The 19,872-nt window shown below is 47.8% G+C and overlaps 1 protein-coding gene and 1 long non-coding RNA gene across 3 annotated transcripts; one reads left to right on the top strand and one right to left on the bottom strand.

Annotated features, from left to right (window-relative positions):
- The first annotated feature begins 979 nt into the window (after positions 1–979).
- On the top strand, positions 980–12,901 carry R3HDM4 (R3H domain containing 4). Its single transcript, XM_028713636.2, has 8 exons — positions 980–1,206; positions 3,514–3,668; positions 4,745–4,863; positions 7,286–7,409; positions 8,257–8,342; positions 8,479–8,564; positions 9,772–9,827; positions 10,916–12,901. Exons 1-8 carry the CDS (start codon positions 1,118–1,120, stop codon positions 11,017–11,019), a joined length of 819 nt encoding a protein of 272 aa, XP_028569469.2. The 5' UTR covers positions 980–1,117; the 3' UTR covers positions 11,020–12,901.
- A 97-nt stretch (positions 12,902–12,998) lies between these two features.
- Positions 12,999–14,924, bottom strand: LOC144326111 (uncharacterized). Of its 2 annotated transcripts, none has more exons than XR_013391264.1 (2): positions 13,954–14,924; positions 12,999–13,517 (listed from the first exon to the last, which is right to left on the bottom strand). It is a non-coding gene; the product is annotated as an uncharacterized LOC144326111 (long non-coding RNA). The 2 variants fall into 2 exon arrangements; XR_013391263.1 differs by lacking the exon at positions 13,954–14,924 and adding an exon at positions 13,863–13,912.
- Positions 14,925–19,872: the final 4,948 nt, after the last annotated feature.

Genomic DNA, 19,872 nt, shown 5'->3' with positions numbered 1-19,872 from the left:
CTGATCTTTGTGCATGCTGGGGGTAGGGAGACCCAACAGGGCTGAATTATAACTCCCCTCGCCCCTGACCATTGGGCATGCTGGCTAAGGGGCTGGGGATTGGGAGGTAGGAGGTCAGCAGCATCTGGATGTCCTCGCAGCAGCCACAACTGCCCATCTATTGCAGTGCTGTCCAGCTCACAAGCACACACAACTTGCAGTGGAATGCAAAAAAAGCCCTTTGCAATGCAATGCGAACACACACACACTCCGTGCAAGGCACACACTCCATGTGAGGCACACACTCCGTGCAAGGCACACACTCCGTGCAATGTGCACTCCGTGCAAGGCACACACTCCGTGCATTGCAACCATACAGTTCGTGCAACACAAACAAACACTCGGTGTGAGGCACACACACTCTGTGTGAGGCACACACACTCTGTGCAAGGCACACACTCTGTGCAATGCAACCATACAGTTCGTGCAACACAAACACACACTCGGTGCGAGGCACACACACTTCGTGCAAGGCACACACTCCGTGCAATGCAACCATACAGTTCGTGCAACACAAACACACACTCGGTGCGAGGCACACAAACTCGGTGCAAGGCACACACACACTCTGTTCAATGCAAACACACACTCCATGCAATGCACACACACTCTGTGCAAGGCACACTCCGTGCAATGCAACCATACAGTCCGTGCAATGGAAGCACACACTCGGTGCAAGGCACACACACACGCTCCATGCAATGCAAACACACTCTCCGTCCAATGCAAATGCAAAACTCTCACGCGCTGCAATGCAATGCAACGCCACGCAAACCCATGCCGTGCAGCGCCGCGCCCTGCAAAGCCCGGAGCAAACTGCATCTTGCAAAGGCGGCAGCGCCCGTTGCATCAGCTTTTGCTTTTTTGCAAGGGAGGCTGAACTCCCTCCCGGCCCGTAGCGCCGCCTCTTCCTCCTCCTCCTCCTCCAGCCCTTTGCTCCCCCCGGTGCTGACGCGTCTTCCTGGGGCGGTGCAGCCGGGGAGGCGGCCGGGCCGGGTGCCTTTGCAAAAACCTGGGGTGGTATCCGGGTCCCCGGCATCAGGATCTTGCAGGGTTGGGGTTGCAATCCGGGCGAGCCATGGTGGTGCTGAAGGGGACAGATCCTGGAGCAACAAGAGGAGGCGTCCAGGAGGAGCAACCAGGAGCCCCCCTAAACCAGCCCTATGGGTGAGTAAGGGGGGCAGCCTTGCCACTGAATATCTGTGGCTATTATTTGGAAAAAAGGAATTGATTTCTTTAAAATGATAAAAGCATGGTGGGTTCAGCAACCTTTGCAAGAAGCTTGCAAGCAAACAAGGAAATGCAACAGCTGTTTCCTTCTGGGAGGAAGGAAGTTGATCCATCCTCTAAGATAGACTTCTCCTGTAACTGGAGGTTCCATTGCGGCAGCACAACTCAGGAAACGGGGCGCGGAGAGCCCTGCCGGATCAGACCCCGTTTGGGGGTTCCTGATTTGGAGAAGGGCACCCCATCACCTCCTGGCAAATAGAAGGGGAAGAAGTGGAGGCAGTGAGAGATTTTACTTTCTTGGGCTCCATGATCGCTGCAGATGGTGACAGCAGCCACGAAATTAAAAGACGGCTGCTTCTTGGGAGAAAAGCAATGACAAACCTAGACAGCATCTTAAAAAGCAGAGACATCACCTTGCCGACAAAGGTCCGTATAGTGAAAGCTCTGGTTTTCCCAGTAGTGATGTATGGAAGTGAGAGCTGGACCATAAAGAAGGCTGATCGCCGAAGAATGGATGCTTTTGAATTCTGGTGCTGGAGGAGACTCTTGAGAGTCCCATGGACTGCAAGAAGATCCAACCTCTCCATTCGGAAGGAAACCAGCCCTGAGTGCTCACTGGAAGGACAGATCCTGAAGCTGAGGCTCCAAGACTTTGGCCACCTCATGAGAAGAGAAGACTCCCTGGAAAAGACCCTGATGTTGGGAAAGATGGAGGGCGCAAGGAGAAGGGGACGACAGAGGACAAGATGGCGGGACAGTGTTCTCGAAGCTGCCAGCATGAGTTTGACCAAACTGTGGGAGGCAGTGGAAGACAGGAGTGCCTAGCGTGCTCTGGTCCAGGGGGTCACGAAGAGGCGGACACAACGAAACGACTAAACAACAACAGCAACCCCTGGGGAGACAGTGAGCTTGGTGTGTGGGACGCAACGTGCAAACACACACACACACACCCGGCCGGTTTGGCTTACCAGATGCTTTGACGGCGCCTCAGAGCTGGAGGTTCAGCTTGGCAGAAGGAGCCCTTCCTCATTGCCTGGTCTAAAAGGTACTGAAACCGTCTCTTGTGGCGGGTAGTTCCGCTGGGAAGACGGTACGTTGCAGGCAGCCTTTTGCCATGGTTTCACCAGAGATGATTTGGGTTGTTAGGTAACACAAACACAAACACACATACACAATGTATCTGGGAAAACATGACCTGCCTCGCTTACTCATCTCTGAATAAACTTCCTTGAATGACGTCAGCTGTCAGAGCCTTAAAAATACCTGTAAATGCCAGTTTTGGGGGAGAGCTTTGCGGCATCTATTGGACCGCCACGAGAGCTGTAAATTCTGCAAACCTGATTTTTATCTATAGAAATTGCAGAGTTGGTTGTTGTTGTTTAGTCGTTTAGTCGTGTCCGCCTCTTGGTGACCCCGTGGACCAGAGCACGCCAGGCACTCCTGTCTTCCACTGCCTCCCCCAGTTTGGTCAAACTCAGGCTGGTCGCTTCGAGAACACTGTCCCACCATCTTGTCCTCTGTCGTCCCCTTCTCCTTGTGCCCTCCATCTTTCCCAACATCAGGGTCTTTTCCAGGGAGTCTTCTCTTCTCCTGAGGTGGCCAAAGTCTTGGAGCCTCAGCTTCAGGATCTGTCCTTCCAGTGAGCGCTCAGGGCTGATTTCCTTCCGAATGGAGAGGTTTGATCTTCTTGCAGTCCATGGGACTCTCAAGAGTCTCCTCCAGCACCACAATTCAAAAGCATCCATTCTTCGGCCATCAGCCTTCTTGATGGTCCAGCTCTCACTTCCATACATCACTCCTGGGAAAACCAGAGCTTGAACTATACGGACCTTTGTTGGCAAGGGGATGTCTCTGCTTTTTAAGATGCTGTCTAGGTTTGCAGAGTTGGAAGGGTCCCCAAATATCTGCTCGAAGCGTCCGTGAGGCTGGGTACGGCTGTGCTTTCCTTTGACGAGGTTCCCGCTTCAGGCTGGTAGTCAAACCGGTTGCGCTTCTTATTTGCAAAGTTGTTTGTTTGTGTTCCTAAAAAAGGCTGAATCACCTGAGCTCAGTGGGTTTGGCAAGGTGGAACTCGCTCCTAGAATAAGATGCTTGTTTGCAATAAATCGGATTATTTCTGCACTTTGGGTTGATAAAAATGGATCGATGCAGATCTCAAGTTTGGGGACTCGTTTATTTTATGTGGGTCACGGCTGCAGAGAGCCTGCTGGTTTTATAAAAACGCTTCGCTTCTCCTTTTTGCAGAAGGATAGAGGATTGCTTGCCGCCGCTGGCCAGCCCCACCGCAAAGAGGTTTTCCCCGGCGAAGCGAAAGCAGTACTACATCAACCAAGCCATACGAAATTCGGATCTCATCCCCCGGGCCAAAGGGCGCAAGAGCCTGCAGCGCCTTGAGAACAGTTGAGTTCCGGGTTGGGGGCGCTTTTGCCCAGCGGGATCGCAGAAGAGTCACGAGGGACCCGGTGGTCATCTAGTCGAACCCGCAGGGCTCGAACCCTGGACCGAGCTGTTCTGAGCCAGGGAGAGCTCGGTCCGTAGAACGTGAGCCTCTTATAAACACCGGGTTGCGGGTTCGAGTCCCCCTTGAGCTAAAAAGCCCCAGGCCGCTGCAATCGCTTGAGCCTGAGACTCAGGGTTGCGAATTCGAGGTTCACCTAGGGCAAAAGATTCTCAAGGATGCGAGTTCGAGGTTCACCTTGGGCGAAAGATTCCTGCGTTGCACGGGGTGGGGCTTCAGGACCCCCAGGGAGGGGTCCCTTCTCCTCTCCTCGCAGTTCCTCTAAGCTAAAAAGCCCCAGACCGCTGCAATCACTTAAGCCCGGGACTCCTAATCTTAGGGTTGCGGGTTCGATTCCTGCATTGCACAGGTTTGGAACCTCTGCAATTCTGTGATTCTGCCAACTGAGCCGTGTTGCATAATGATAGTAAAGGTAAAGGGACCCCTGACCATTAGGTCCAGTCGTGGCCGACTCTGGGGTTGCGGCTCTCATCTCGCTTTACTGGCTGAGGGAGCCGGCGTACAGCTTCTGGGTCATGTGGCCAGCAGGACTAAGCCTCTTCTGGCGAACCAGAGCAGCGCATAGAAACGCCGTTTACCTTCCCGCCAGAGCGGAACCTATTTATCTACTTGCACTTTGACGTGCTTTCGAACTGCTAGGTTGGCAGGAGCAGGGACTGAGCAACGGGAGCTCACCCCGTCATTGCGGGGATTCGAACCGCCGACCTTCTGATCGGCAAGCCCTAGGCTCTGTGGTTTAACCCACAGCGCCACCCGCATCCCAGTGCATCATGATAGGGGAAGCATTTTCCGGCCAGGGGGCCGAATTCTGTTCTGGGGGCGGGGCACCGGCCAGTGGGGGCGGGGCCAGCTGCAAAAGTGGGAGGAGCAATATATGCAGATTTGGGCTTTGTACGGTTGCTTGGACCCATTGCTAACCTGCAGAGGTGTATCGTGAATTCTGTTTTTCCCCTCCAGCACGTTATCTGATGACTCTCCTGGAGCAAGACGAATGCACAGGGGAAGACGGGGAAATCGTGCACCCGGCCAATCCGAGCATCTTCACCGAAGCGTGCAACAACGAGACGTACGTCAAGGTACGCGTTGTGGTCTCTTTTCGTTAAATCCCAGCTCTCTTCCTTCAGAGGCACAGCTCAGCTCAAGACAGAAGGACTGTTTTTGGGGGACAGGAAGCGGGCGGGTGTGGAGGACTCCCTGGTCCTGAATGGGGCGACTGTGCCCCTGAAGGACCAGGTGTGCGCAGCCTGGGAGTCATTCTGGACTCCCAGCTGTCCATGGAGGCGCAGGTCAGTTCTGTGTCCAGAGCAGCTCCATCTGGTACGCAGGATGAGACCCTTCCTGCCCGCAGACTGTCTGGCCAGAGTGGTGCATGCTCTAGTTATCTCCTGCTTGGACTACTGCAATGCACTCTCCGTGGGGCTAACTTTGAAGGTGACCCGGAAACTACAACTAATCCAGAATTCGGCAGCCAGACTAGGGACTGGGAGCGGCCGCCGAGACCACATAACACTGGTCCTGAAAGACCTACATTGGCTCCCAGTACGTTTCTGAGCACAATTCAAAGTGTTGGTGCTGACCTTTAAAGCCCTAAATGGCCCTGTATCCCTGAAGGAGCGTCTCCACCCCCATCGTCCAGCCCGGACACTGGGGTCCATCTCCCGAGGGCCTTCTGGCGGTTCCCTCCCTGCGAGAAGCCATGTTACAGGGAACCAGACAGAGGGCCTTCTTGGTGGTGGCACCCACCCTGTGGAACGCCCTCCCACCAGATGTCAAAGAGAACAACAACTACCAGACTTTTAGAAGACACCTGAAGGCAGCCCTGTTTAGGGAAGCTTTAAATGTTTGATGTATCACAGTATTTTAATATTTTTTTGGAAGCCGCCCAGATGGGCGGGGTATAAATAATAAATTATTATTATTATTATTATTATTTTGCAAATTGCATCTTTTCTGTATACAAACGAACCAACAATTCGGCAACGTTTCAAATTTGCATTTCATAGCTGGGAATCGCATCTCGCCCCAATTCGGCTTTGATTCATTCGGTCAAATTGGCTGCGAGGTTAAAGCAAATCGTTTTGCAAGACCTCAGCTGCGACGGGAAAGGAACTTTGCCGGACCTGAGCTGCCAGATGGAAAGAGAGCGTTGCTAAACCTCAGCCGCTTTTGCACGTTTTTCATTCTGAAAGCTTTGCAGACTTTGAAGCCGCCCGTGCTTGTCGTTTTCAGCCCTATGCAGGAATTGGGATCTGAACGAGTCTGCGTTCTGAATTCCGAAGCTTTTTTCCCGTACCCGGGTCCGGAATTCGTCTTTCGAACTCAGGTTCCAGTTGGGAGTGACGGTGCGAGATAAAGGAGGCATTGTTGTTGTTTTAATAGCATGTATCAGATTTAAGACCTTTTTTTTTTTTTTTACATATTGCCGCTTGTTTCTGCAAAACCTCAAAACGTTTTTGCATACAAAAGCGACCTTTTAATTGTTTCGCCTTATGTATCAAATCGTGTGAGCTGTTTTTATTGCTCATGTCTTTTTAAATGCAAAATTATTTCGAGTTACCTTACCAGGAGCGATTGCTGAGCAGACTTAAATCGTAGAATTGAAACCCCTACTTAAAAATCACCCACAATTGAACAATTCTTAATATAAATGCCTCCGTTTTTTTTAGTGTGAACTGTGTGAGCTGTTTTTATCGCTCGTGTCTTTTTAATTGCAAAATTATTTCGAGTTACCTTACTGGGAGTGATTGCCGGACAGACTTAAATCGTAGAATTTCAACTCCTGCTTAAAAAACACCCACAATCAAAAAGCTCTTACTTTCAGAAAGTTCTTCCTGGTGTTCAGTTTGCACCTCGTTCCTCTTAACTCGGCCAACCTAAATAAATACATAAACCCTATTTCAAAATGAATACATAAACCCTGTTTTAAAAACAGTGGTACCTTGGTTCTCAGGTTTAATCCGTTCCGGAAGTCTGTTCCAAAAATCCAATTTAAATCAAAAACAATAAGATTACAGCATATCTATCCGTGTTTGTTAAAAGCATTTTAAAAAACCAAACAACTTAGACTGAGTTTTAGCACATACGAAAAACTTAAATCCTTATTTCCTGATGGACTATAACTTAAATAGAAAACTACGCTTAGAAAGATTTTCCCCCCAAAAGCATTTAAAAAATAATAAAACAATCCAATTTAAATTAAAAAATAATAATGGATTTTTATGCATACCCTGGATAAAACCCACAAAACCCTGATATTCAGAGACTCAAGTTCCACTCGGAACCTGCACAAACCACACTTTGGGTTCTCCGGCTTTCCGCCCACTTAATCAACTCGAAAGTGGATTGATCTTCCGGTGGGAAAATAAAATAAAATTAACGTCCGTGTGAAACGCAGCTCTCTTCCCCGCTCCAGTCGCTGGGTTTTTGACTCAGGATGGGCAGAGAAGGTTGTGCGTTAATGGGATTCTCTCGTTTTTGTGTGTGTGTCTCTCGGCTAAGATTTGGAACGACTTTATGAACCGGTCCGGCGAGGAACAAGAGAGGGTCCTCTTGTACCTGGAAGAGGAGGCGGCGAAGAAGCAGAAGAGCAAGCTGGCCGAAAAAGCAGGTGTCAAGTGGAAAGGTATGGAGGGTTTGGCCTGGACGGCCTTGCAGGGTTGGTTTGCATTTCTGGTGCATAAAAAACCCTTCCCTCCCCTCTCTCTCTTTCTCTGTCTCTGTCCCTCTCTCTCTCCCTTCCTTCCTTCCTTCCTTCCTTCTCAGTTTCTTTTTCCTTCCTTCCTTCCTTCCTTCCTTCCTTCTCTCTCTTTCTCTCTCCTTCCTTCCTTCTTTCCTTCTCTCTCAGTTTCTTTTTCCTTCCTTCCTTCCTTTCTTCCTTCCTTCCTTCCTTCCTTCCTTCCTTCCTTCCTTCCTTCCTTCTCTCTTTCCCTTCCTTCCTTCCTTCCTTCCTTCCTTCCTTCCTTCCTTCTCTCTCTCTTTCTCTCTCTCTTCCTTCTCTCTCTCTCCCTTCCTTCCTTCCTTCCTTCCTTCCTTCCTTCCTTCCTTCCTTCTCTCTCTCTCTGTCTCTCTCTCTCTCCTTCCTTCCTTCCTTCCTTCCTTCCTTCCTTCCTTCCTTCCTTCCTTCCTATCAAGTGGACATCTGTCTTCCCAACTCACGTTTCCAGAACATCTTTGCTCTTGAAGGGAGTTAGAGAGATTTCTGCTTTCAGCCGAACCTCCATATGCAAGAGCAGTCTACCCTCAAACGCTCTCCCTGTTCAGGAGCAACAGCTGGGGGGGGGGGAGACTCCCTGCCCTTCCTGGCAGTGCCAAATTTACATATAAGCTAAACAAGGTAGAAGCTCCTGGCCCCTGTTCTTCCCCTTAGAACCGCCAAAGTTCAGAGCTGGAAGGGACACCGCAGGGTCATCCATCTCAACCCCGTGCAATGCAGAAACCGCAAACCTGTTTTCCTCCTATTTCCGTTGCAGAACATGCCACTTACACCCCGCAAGAGTGTTTCCAGCGCATCAGCCGGCGCCTGAGGACCACGCTGAAGCGGAGCCGTATCCCCATGGTAGGTTTCGAACGCAGGGCCGAGGAAGAAACTAGCGCCTGGGAACCTTTGCTGTTGCAGCTTTGCCTGGGCGTGGGGTACAAATAATAAAATTGCTTTTGTTGTTATTTGCCGCTGCTTCTATTTCCCCCCGCAGGGGACCCTGGAGTGCTTCGAAGATGAGCTCTTGGCCTTTTTCTCAACCAGCCCTCGTTCCGTCTACACGGCAATGATGGACAACAGGTGACCAAACGGTTCTCGCACCGGGAGCCGCGGCCGGATGGGAATTGTAGTACAGAAGGCGATGCACAACATTTTTTTTTGGGTTTTTTCGTACTGATAAAGCCAACAGCTCTTGGGAAATGGGAACCGGACGTATCCAGAGTAAAGGATCTATAGAGGATGGAAAATAGGAAGTTAATTTCCTATTAATTATTTCCTATTAATAATTTCCTGTTGTATTATTTTATTGTTGTTAGCCGCCCTGAGCCCGGTTTCAGCTGGGGAGGCGGGATATAAATAAAATTTATTATTATTATTATTATTAATTTCCTGGCTTTCAATTTGAATTTAGCCTGATCTTTTATTCCCCTTCCTTCCCTTTTTATGAAGATTCCCCGTTCTGGGATCCCACAGCTAATTCTCCCCTGGTCTCCTCGCTGGCCCAAATAGGACTAATTTAGCCAGCCAGCTATTGTTTATTGAATGGGTTTCCCCCTATATTGATTTTTGAATTCTGAATTTATTGTTATTCACGTTTTATACTCTATTTTATGCTGGGGTTTTTTGTTGCATCACAATTAAGTGTTTTAAATTTGTTGTGAGCCCGGTTTTCTGAACCGGGAAAGGCGGGGTATAAATAAAAAATTATTATTATTATTATTATTATAATATAGGATGGAGAGTAGGAAGTTAATTTTCTGGAGGGAGGGGGAAGTTGCCCAACGCAAGATGATAAGGAAGAGAAATCAATATAGAAATAAGTAATGATTTAAAACAGACTGCAAATTCTTCCGTTCCGCGAAGGTATATATAATATTGTTTTGTAAAGGGAATCGATCAATCGACGTAACGGGAATTGAACGTACTGGAAGAATTGGGAACCTAAGGAAGGAAATGTGAAGCAGAATTGGGAATTGGAACATAAGGAAAGAATTGGGAAAATAAGGAAAGAATTGGGAACCAGAATTGTGAATTGAACCTAAGGAAAGAATTGGGAAAATAAGGAATTTAAGTGTTAATTTAAGTGAATTTAAGTAAATAAGGAATTTATTTTCTCAGGAAAATAAGTGTTTCCTGTTTGGCAGGGGGTTGGACTCGATGGCCATTGTGGCCTATTCCAACTCTATGATTCTATGAAAGAATTGGGAACCAGAATTGTGAATTGAACCTAAGAAAAGAACTTGCAGAAAGTTATAAAAACGTGTTTTGTCGATCTCTTTTCTTACAGCTTCGAAAGGCTTCTCCTTCACGCCGTCTGCCAATACATGGACCTCGCTTCTGCCAGTAAGGGCTCCTTTCTGATATTATTTTGTATTTATTTTGGGAGGAAACTTGCTTGCCTGTGTCGAACGGGGCTATCTCTCCCTTGCAGAGAGGGCGAGTCCCTTCTGATCTGCCTTTGCCTTCCATTGCGGCCTCCGTGGCTGAGTGATAAGTGGAAAATAACTTTTTTTATTTAAAAAATTGCAATTCCAAAGCCCTTCTGCCCCCACCCAACTCCCAGCTCCCCCCAAAAATATCTCCTAAGGTTTTCATTCTACAGTGGTCCCTTGGTTCTCAAACTTAATCCGTTCCGGAAGTCCGTTCCGAAACCAAAGCGTTCCAAAACCAAAGCAGCGCTTTCCCGTAGAAAGGAATGCAAAACGGATTAATCTGTTCCAGACTTGTAAAAACAGCCCCTAGAACATGGATTTAACATGGATTTTGCCATCTAACAAGACCATTGATCCATAAAACGAAAGCAAGAATCAATGAGCTGTACTATAAAATAAATAAGGCAGTATTGTAGATGATAATAATAATAATAATAATAATAATAATAATAATAATAATTTCTTACCTGCACTGATGATGGTCATGGTTTGGATGGGGGGCTTTTATCCATTTCCGCAGTCACACAGTCCATCCATCAGTAGCTGAACTAGGTTCTGCACAGTCACAAAATCAAATTAACCAAAAAGCCTCAAAAACAAAAACAAAAGCGCCAAACTTAATCCGTTCCAGATGTCTGTTTGACTTCCGAAATGTTCGGAAACGGAGTCGCGGCTTCTGATTGGCGCAGGCACCCCGGAAACAATAGCCGACAGCCGCGTCGGACGTCCGGCTTCCGAAAAACGTTCGAAAACCAGAACACTCACTTCTGGGTTTGCGGCGTTTGGGGACCAAGGTACCAACGAATTTGCTTGTTTCCTTTTAGATAAGAACACCTCGCCCTTCTGTTTTTCAAGGTGTTTAAATAAACCAAAACTATTATTATCATCATCATTATTATTACCAAACAAGCAAACAAAAAATTCCTTGCAGTAGCACCTTAGAGGCCAACTACGTTTGTTATTGGTATTTTATGATTATGATTATTATATCCGTCTTAGGTTCTGACCATGAAGGAAAACGACAGATGAAAGTGAGCAACAAGCACACCATCTTCCTGCCTCCGGATCCGCTTCTCTCAACTTACCTGGAGCAAATGAGCTGATGGAGGTTACGGGTCGTCTTCCGGGGGTCCGACCCGTCCCCTCCCCCCCCTTTCGAAATTTCTGCTTCCGTTGGCTTTTTAAAAAAGTATTTAAAGGCAAATGAGTTTTGGCGGGGAGGGCATCTCTCACCAGAGATGCTGAGGGAAGAGGGACTCAGCTGGGGATGTGGTCTGTGGTTGCCTAGCAACCGCCTCCCATCTCGGGTACCCGGAAGATGCAGGCTAGCCGATGCTTTTGTTACCAGCCCCTCCTTCAGAGTAGGAGCCCCCTGGCCCATTTCGGGGGCCCCGATTCTGCCTGGGAAGTCCTGGATGTGGGGAGCCCCCCCACAACTCCATCACCCCCCCAACCATGCTGAGCTCCGTTCATGGCGAACCCCAAAAATTGGAATCCCCTCAAAACCGGTGCAAAAGTTTTGCAGTCGGTTTTGGTTTGGTTTTTTTTTGAAGAGAACCCCCCCTTTTTGCCACGCCCCCCAAAACAGCCATAGACCCTCAAACCGGGGAGGGGGGTGTCACGGGGTCGCCCCGCCAACCCAATGTCATCCGATTCGCTCCCAATCGTAGCCGGGCAAACGTTTCGCAGCGAGAACGCCCCGCGTTTTGCAGCACCCCAAAAACGGAGCCATAGACCCTTAAACTCATTGGGGTTTTAGGGGGGGTGACCCCCGGGTTTGAGGGTCTATCTAACGCTCTGGTTTTTTTGGGGTGCCGCAAAACGCGGGGTGATTCTTCTCCGCGAAAAAAGGACTGCAAAACTTTGGCACCGGTTTCGAGGGGGGGTCCCAGATTTTGGGGTTCGTAGTTAACGAAGCTGCTTGGGGCCGATGGGAGAGGAGACCACAAAGTTTGTGGGGGGGGGGCTGGGTGAAAACTCGTCCCTTTTTTAGGCCGCACACCCCAAAAATAGGGTTGCGTTGCGTCGTTCGACTCAGTTGGCCAGGACGCTTGATTTTTAAAACAACCCTTTGATCTTTAAATGCCGCCCGTGATTTAGTCTGCGAGCAATTTATAAAAATACGTATATTTTCAATAGGTCCCTCCTTTTTTGAAAAAACTGGGATTTATAAATGGCTCAGTGCGAATGGGCTACAATTCCTCCCCCCCCCCCCCCCCCGCAAATAGAAGTATCGAATCTCAAATTTGGAGAATTTGAAAAGGGGCGATTTCTCCCACCCAATTTGACACAGTCGTGTGTTTTTTTATTTTTGCGTTTTTGCAGTGCGACAAAAGGGAAATCCTTCGCTTTTTGCTTTTTCGGGAAAAGCTTTCCTCTCTCCCGTGAGCTTTCTCGAAAGAACTGCAACGGCTCTCCTATCGGTCGTTTTTTGCAGTCGCCGTTCTGACCTCCTGGAGACAATGATCTATTTATATATATATATATCCCTGGTTTTTGAAAAGCAAACTTTATAGAGCTGGCGTTATAACGGCTGGCTTCAGCTTCGGCTCGGCTCGATTTTAAAGCGGCAAAATTTGGGTTTACCCACAAGCGCCTTGAATTCTGAATAAATTTTGGGGGGCGCGCAAGACCCCTTTTTTCAAGATCGGCAGAGGATCGGGTCCGCGTCGCGGGGGGGGGGGTCGTGCCAGGAAACAGCCAATCCGATCTGGCTTCTGGGCAGAGGTAGACTGCTCTTGGGACTGGAGGTTCTCCCTCTCAGCTTCAACGGGCTTCGTTTGTTTCTGTCGCAACGCTCTTTTATTATGGGATGGCGGGGGGGGGGGGGACAATGCCTCTTGGAAATTGGGGTCCCTCCCGCAGACACCTTCAGGAGGAAAAAGTGTTCTAACTGGCCTTAACGGTGCTTCGATTCGTAATCCGAATTTCTCTGAATTTGGGGGTCGGGTCGTATTGGGACTGTAGCCAAACTACACGCCCCCCCCCCAAAAAAAACCCCACACACACACAGCAGCCATCCGTTCTCAGCCGAACTGCCTCATTTTCTAAATGTATGAATGACAATTGCAGGTTTCCCCTTCCACCTCCCAAGTTGTCAGAAGCCAGCCCGCGTTTTGTAAAATGTAATATAGTGTATTTTTAAAGATAATAGGTGTGTGTCCGTACGTTTTATGGCCGATGGATTCGGATTTTGTTTTCGGTTTGCCCCCAAATTGCTATCTACTGATGAAATGACCCTGGCAAAATAATAATAATAATAATTATCTTCTTTGCCGCTGGTCTCTTCGTTTGGTTTTCCCCAATTTGCTCCGTCGTGCCATAAAGCGAGTTTTTTAAAATATTAAATTAAATTGAAACGTGCATCGCCGCCGGTTCCAAAGAAGTCTACGCAAGTTACTAGACCTCAAAAAGGAATTTAGCCGAGCCTGCTCCTCGGGACGGATTCCTTTCCCTCTGTAGGGCAGGGCAGGGAAACCTGTGGTCTTTCGATTGTTAGAATCGTAGAATTGTAGAGTTGGAAGGGACCCGGAGGGTCACCATTAATTGAATAAATGAATAAAATAAAAATAATAATTCAGGCAGGGGGGCGACAGGGAACCTCCTCCCAGGATATCAGCCCCGAGGGTCACCATTAATTGAATAAAATAATAAAATAAAAAATAATACAGGCAGGGGGGCAACAGGGAACCTCCTCCTGGGATATCAAGTCATCATTAATTGAATAAATTAATAAAATAGAAGTAATTCAGGCAGGGGGGCGACAGGGAACCTCCTCCCGGGTTATCAGCCTTAGGGTCATTAATTGAATAAATTAATAAAATAAAAATAATACAGGCAGGGGGGCGACAGGGAACCTCCCAGGATATCAGCCCCGAAGGTCATCATTAATTGAATAAATTAATAAAATAAAAAAATTAATACAGGCAAGGGGGCGACAGGGAACCTCCCAGGATATCAGTCCCAAGGGTCATCATTAATTGAATAAATTAATAATAATAATAAAAAATAATACAGGCAGGGGGGCGGCAGGGAACCTCCCAGGATATCAGTCCCAAGGGTCATCATTAATTGAATAAATCAATAAAATAATACAGGCAGGATTATTTGGATCCTTTAAAAAGGGCAAACCTGGAGGAGGCTTCCCACTGTACCTCTGTCTGATATGCTGGTCTGCCCTTCACATGCTAGTTTGAATTCCTATATGTACAGGGGATCGATTTCTGACCTTGGGGAGCCTAGGCTTCAACCAGTGGTGATCAATAAAAGATATGAGCTGAGATTTCTGCATTGCACAGGGTTAGCCTGGATGACCTTTGAAGGGCCCTTCCAACTAGGAATCATCGGGAAATAGAGGGTCTTATAAATCAGTTAAATTATTGTCCTTTTCCTCCGGCTACTGATCACATGTGCGTTTTTATTTTGATTGTTGCATGCTCAGAAAAATATACCAAAGTTGAGTTTTTGTGTGAGTGTGTGTGTGGTTTTATGATGATCCGCAATGTCCCTTTGCAAATGTTCTTATTGAGAAGTTGTTGCACTTATTGTGATTTTTCAGACTTTTTCCAAGACGATGCCACAATTTCTGGGGTTTTTTTTGGAAAGGATGTCTTCTTCCTCTTGTGTTGCCACGATGGTGTCAAAACAGTGGGATTTTGCAGGGGGCAGCCAAATTAACTTGGCCTTAAGTCAGAGGGAACACATTTCCCCCTGAAATATACTTAGGGGGGTTGTTTGCAAGTTTGCAAGCTCCCCCTATTTGGGGAAAAACTCCCTTCCTGCAGAAATCTAATCTGCCAAGGAAACCACTGCCCAACCTTTCTAATTTTCCACACGCAAGAAGTATTTTTTTGGGGGGGCATTTGAACACAAAATATGCCCCCCAGTACACAATCTCCTTGCACTACAATGGTGCAGAGACCTTCCTTCTGCCGAATGTACAAACCAACTTTGCATTTTCCAGAAGAACAAAACGTCGTTCTGTGTAAGATGTTTTTCGTGTAAATAATAATAAACCATGCTTTTAAGAGCTGCGTTGCAGTATTGCTTTTCTTAAATGCGGAAAGGGGACTCGTTGGGGAGGTAGAGGCTTGTATTTCCAAGCCGCAGACAGAAATCCAACAGGTGAGGTGGTGGATTTCTGCATTTGTGTCGCTGCTGATTTGCAGGATCCTGGAAACTGAGAGAGTTGCAGGCAGCAGAAAGGATGAGTTTAGCTTTCTCAGGAGGAGATGAAATCAAACTTGGTTTACCGGCCCTCTGGAAGTTGGGAACAAAGGCGCTGTGACCACGACCCCACTCAGCCATCAACAACGCCTCCCAGTTTGCAGATGACGCCAAACTGGGATGGGGAACAAATGCCGCAGAAGGCAGAAATGAGATTTGAGATGACCTTAACAGATTGGAGAATTGGGCCCGTGCAAATTTTAAGTTTGAGCGTAATAATTATTTCACTATGAATATACTTCTTAATTGTATTTCACTGTGGGTTAAACCACAGAGCCTAGGACTTGCCGATCAGAAGGTCGGCGGTTCGAATCCCCGCAATGATGGGGTGAGCTCCCGTTGCTCAGTCCCTGCTCCTGCCCACCTAGCAGTTCGAAAGCACCTCAAAGTGCAAGTAGATAAATAGGTACCACTCTGGCGGGAAGGTAAACGGAGTTTCCGTGCGCTGCTCTGGTTCGCCAGAAGCGGCTTAGTCCTGCTGGCCACATGACCCGGAAGCTGTACGCCGGCTCCCTCAGCCAGTAAAGCGAGATGAGCGCCGCAACCCAAGAGTCGGCCACGACTGGACCTAATGGTCAGGGGTCCCTTTACCTATTAAAATACTTCTTAATTGTATTTCGGTTGAACAATGACTTGGGTACACTACATATTTTGTTATGGGCAAAGGCTTGAGATACCTATTAGGTCCACCAATTACTATATAGTCAGATTGTTTATTTCCTTGACATCTGGTGGGAGGGCGCCACCACCAAGAAGGCCCTCTGCCTGGTTCCCTGTAACCTCGCTTCTCGCAGGGAGGGAACCGCCAGAAGGCCCTCGGGAGATGGACCCTGGTGTCCAGGGTGGAGACGCACCTTCAGGTATACTGGGCCGATTAGGGCTTTCAAGGTGAGCACCAACACTTTGAATTGTGCTCGGAAACGTCCTGGGAGCCAGTGCAGGTCTTTCAGGACCGGTGTTATATGGTCTCCACTCCCAGTCCCCAGTCTGGCTGCCGCATTCTGGATTAGTTGCAGTTTCCGAGTCACCTTCCAAGGCAGCCCTACGGAGAGCTCATATTATAAAAGGTACATTCTCTTCCTCTAACTTTTCCATCTCTTCTTGTTTTTCCATTTACTGGATTCCCCAATGCAAAGCTGTTTCAGCAGGGGGCCGGTCCACTGTCCCTCAGACCTTGTAGGGGGCCGGACTATGTTTTGGGAGGAAAAATGAACGGATTCCTATGCCCCACAAATAACCCAGAGATGCATTTTAAATAAAAGCACACATTCTACTCATGTAAAAACACGCAGATTCCCGGAACGTCCGCGGGCCAGATTGAGAAGGCGACTGGACCAGATCCGGCCCCCGGGCCTTAGTTTGCCTACCCATGCTTTAGAAATTGCCCAGGCGCTTAGCCAAAGACCGCCAGAAAAGCACTGGTAAGAGGCAACCTGCAACAGAAATTTGCGAGTGAAGATTGTCTTTTGTCTCGTAATGTGGGGAATTCAGCTAAGCCCCCCTTCCAACCTCTGCTTTAAAAGCTAAGAGAGGCCACAGGCCTAACGTTCCCGAGTTTTCACGAGGACGTCTTCGTGCAAACGTGGAGATTTAAAGTTGGGGGGGGGGAGAGGAATGGAAAAAACAGAGATACGTACTAAAATTGGCACCTTTGGAGCACAGATGCTAAGCTTTTTTCCTGGCAGCGGCGAAATAAATTATGCGGTGTTTTCGTTTTCTCGGAACAAAGACCTTCACGCGATGATGCTCCAATTTTCAACCACTTTGGGAGCGAGGGAGAGAGTCAATTCTGGCTGTGTTTTGCCACTTAGCGCTCTGCGTAAGTGCTGGTCTCACATGCCCTCTCTTCCCTTCGGGTCAGTGTGCACCCGAGACAAAAGTTGAAGTGTTTTTTCAAGCACCTGGAAGCAGCAAACAAGCCTCTTTCTTCACGGTGTTTAGGCAGAAAGCTGTGTTGGCTGAGAATGATTCAGTGCTTTGTTATGCTTCTCCTTCGGCGACCCCTCATAGCCAAGTAAAATTGACTTCCATGAACACGTGTTTTAACAGTGAGTCCGTAGGGGACTGTGGAGGCCAATTCTGGATCCCCACGTCCTTCCACAGTGGGGACATTGGTTTCTGGGCGGGAGTTGATCATGGCGAGGGTTTGCCAAGCATGCCTTCCTCTTATCACGTTTCTCCCTCGCGTCCTGAGTTCGAGTGTCTTCAAAGCCCACAACACCTTTGGGAAAGGCTGTTCTCCAACTGGAGCGCTCACAGGCCAGTGTTTCCCAGTTGTCGGTGTTTATACTACATTTTTAAAGATTTGCCTTGAGAAAGTCTTTGAACCTCTTTTGTTGACCACCAGCATTACGCTTTCCGTTTTGAAGTTCGGAATAGAGGAGTCGCTTTGGAAGACGATAATCAGGCATCCGCACAACATGACCAGTCCAACGAAGTTGATGTTGAAGAATCATCGCTTTAACACTGGTGATCTTTGCTTCTTCCAGTACACGGGTATTAGTTCGCCTGTCTACCCAAGTGATGAGTAAAAAATTTTGGAGACACCGTTGATGGAATCTTCTGAGGAGTTGGAGATGGCCTTTATAAGTGGTCCATGTTTCACAAGCAGACAGTAAGGTTGGTAGTACAATAGCTTTGTAAACAAGCATTTTGGTTTCCCTGGGAATGTCCCGGTCCTCAAACACTCTGTGCTTCAATCAGGAGAAAGCCACACTCGCAGAGATCATACGATGCTGGATTTCAGCATCAGTGTCGGCCCTTGTGGAAAGAATATTTCATGAATATTTCCCGCTGTAAACACAGACAAGGCCAAGAGATGAGACGGAAAGGGGTAAAAGAATATTGGGAAATGATCCATAATGGCTTGAGATACCTATGAGGTCCATAAATGACCATATAGCATATATTCAACACAAAAAACAGTGGCAATTTGTTGTTGACAAAGGACAGCTGGACATATAAAGGGCCCCATTACCTTCAGGAGCTGAGGGCCTCTTCAAACCTCAATCTGGCCCTGGGCATAACTCTGATTTTAAATACATTGTGCAGATGAGGTTATTAGCTTCCTTTGCGTTCAGCTACACATATCAAGGAAGGCCTTTCGGAATCACATCCGTGCTAAATATTAAGAGCTGCTGGAAACTAAATAAATAGTTTAAATCTTTTTCTGTTCGAGTCCTCAGGGTTTGCCCCTGTCTTGGGCCGACGCCGTTTCTTCCTGAGTTTTTTTGCAAATGTGCTTTTTGCTTCTATGGCAGCGAACTTGAATGAAACTTGACTGTCGCAGAGAGAGCTTTACCCATCTGGCTTTGAATCTAAACGCCAAAAGGGATTTTCCCGTTTACGTCAAAAACAGAGAACGTGCGGGGCTTCATTTTCGCGAACTTGGGCTTGCTTTCAAACTTGATTAATCGGCACGTGGAATTTCAAGTGATATAAACAGAAAAGAATGCAAGTTGTTTTTGTACGCAACAACAGCAGCAAGAATATTATTGGCACAAAAATGGAAGCAAGAAGAATTACCGATGAAAGAAGAATGGAGGATGAAGTTAATAGACTATGCAAAATTAGATAAACTAACAGGAAGGATTCGAAATCTGCGAGACCAGAGATTCTCAGAAGACTGGCGTAAATTTACAGACTATTTGAAAACTAATTGTGATGATCAGACCACGTTTGTAGGTTTGCAAGAAGTTTTGTGAGGAGAATTATTGGAACTATTGCAAAAATGGATAGAGGGGAGGATGATGGTAGTTATGATAATTAAAGGCAATATGAACTTAAGAAATGCATAAGAAGTGGTTAAAACGGTGGATCATCAGAGGTGCTGATGGAAGTCCAAAAAAAAAAGATTGTATAGGTGGCGAAATTTTGTGGTTTGTACTATCATTTATATGTTAAATTAATAAATAAATAGAGTTTACTCTTGGGGGGGGGGGGAATTGGCACGTGGATTTTCCTGGATCTGGTGCGCTTTGTCTGCAAAGCCGGAACGAAGAGCAAAATGAAATGTCTGTGCCTTACATCTCTCTCTTTCTATCTTCACGTGGCATAATAATTTCATGCCTTCCATGCCTGCTGAATTAGCCCACCAATCGAGTCCTCTCCCAAGGGGGTTGCCTGGTAGCAAGATCTCCCCCTCCCCAGGTGGAGAAAGAGAGAGGAAAAAATATAGAACAATCAGCCAATCGCCTGCTTGGAGACCCAGAGGAGAAATTCTGCTTTTGCAAAGAGCAGGAGGAGAGCAATCGCTCTGCCACTTAAAACCGGCCAGCCCTTCTTTCCTCCTGGCTTTCTCCAACTCGCAGGACGCCTGGGTCCTTTCGGAGCTGGGAGGTGGTCCCAGGTGGCTGGATGGTTGGGCCGGCAACCCAATCAGATGGGAGCACCATTCCTGCGTCCCAAGATTTCCTCTGCGTCGGAATAAGAGCCCTCTACTCTGAAAGGAGCGTGCCCATTTGATGGCATGTGTTGCTGACGGATGCCAACTTTGTGCCCGAGAACTGGTCCCTGGTGTGTTCCTGGTCCTCATTGAGTTTCAGGAGAGCACCCTGCATTCTGCAAGGAACCTGAGAAGCAGAGGACACTGCAAAAGGTGTGCAAGAAGGACTCTGGAGTAGGAGAGATGCAGGTCTCTTTCTGAGACTTCAGGGGAGGAGAGAGTCGTAACTGTCACAGGATTGGCTGCTCTTAGGATGACGCCAAGCCAGGACGAGATCCCCAACGTG

Source organism: Podarcis muralis, chromosome 18 (genome assembly GCF_964188315.1).
Source record: "Podarcis muralis chromosome 18, rPodMur119.hap1.1, whole genome shotgun sequence".
Classification (NCBI taxonomy): domain Eukaryota; kingdom Metazoa; phylum Chordata; class Lepidosauria; order Squamata; family Lacertidae; genus Podarcis; species Podarcis muralis.
Note: the sequence above shows the minus strand (reverse complement) of the source record. Positions and strands in the feature narration are given on the sequence as shown.

What these genes read in the sequence shown, in the direction of transcription:
- R3HDM4 (XM_028713636.2), top strand. Translation starts at nt 1,118, where the DNA reads ATGGTGGTGCTGAAGGGGACAGATCCTGGAGCAACAAGAGGAGGCGTC. An exon ending in ACAACGAGACGTACGTCAAG is followed by an intron (nt 4,864 to 7,285) that starts GTACGCGTTGTG and finishes CTCTCGGCTAAG; the next exon opens with ATTTGGAACGACTTTATGAA. An exon ending in ACGGCAATGATGGACAACAG is followed by an intron (nt 8,565 to 9,771) that starts GTGACCAAACGG and finishes CTTTTCTTACAG; the next exon opens with CTTCGAAAGGCTTCTCCTTC.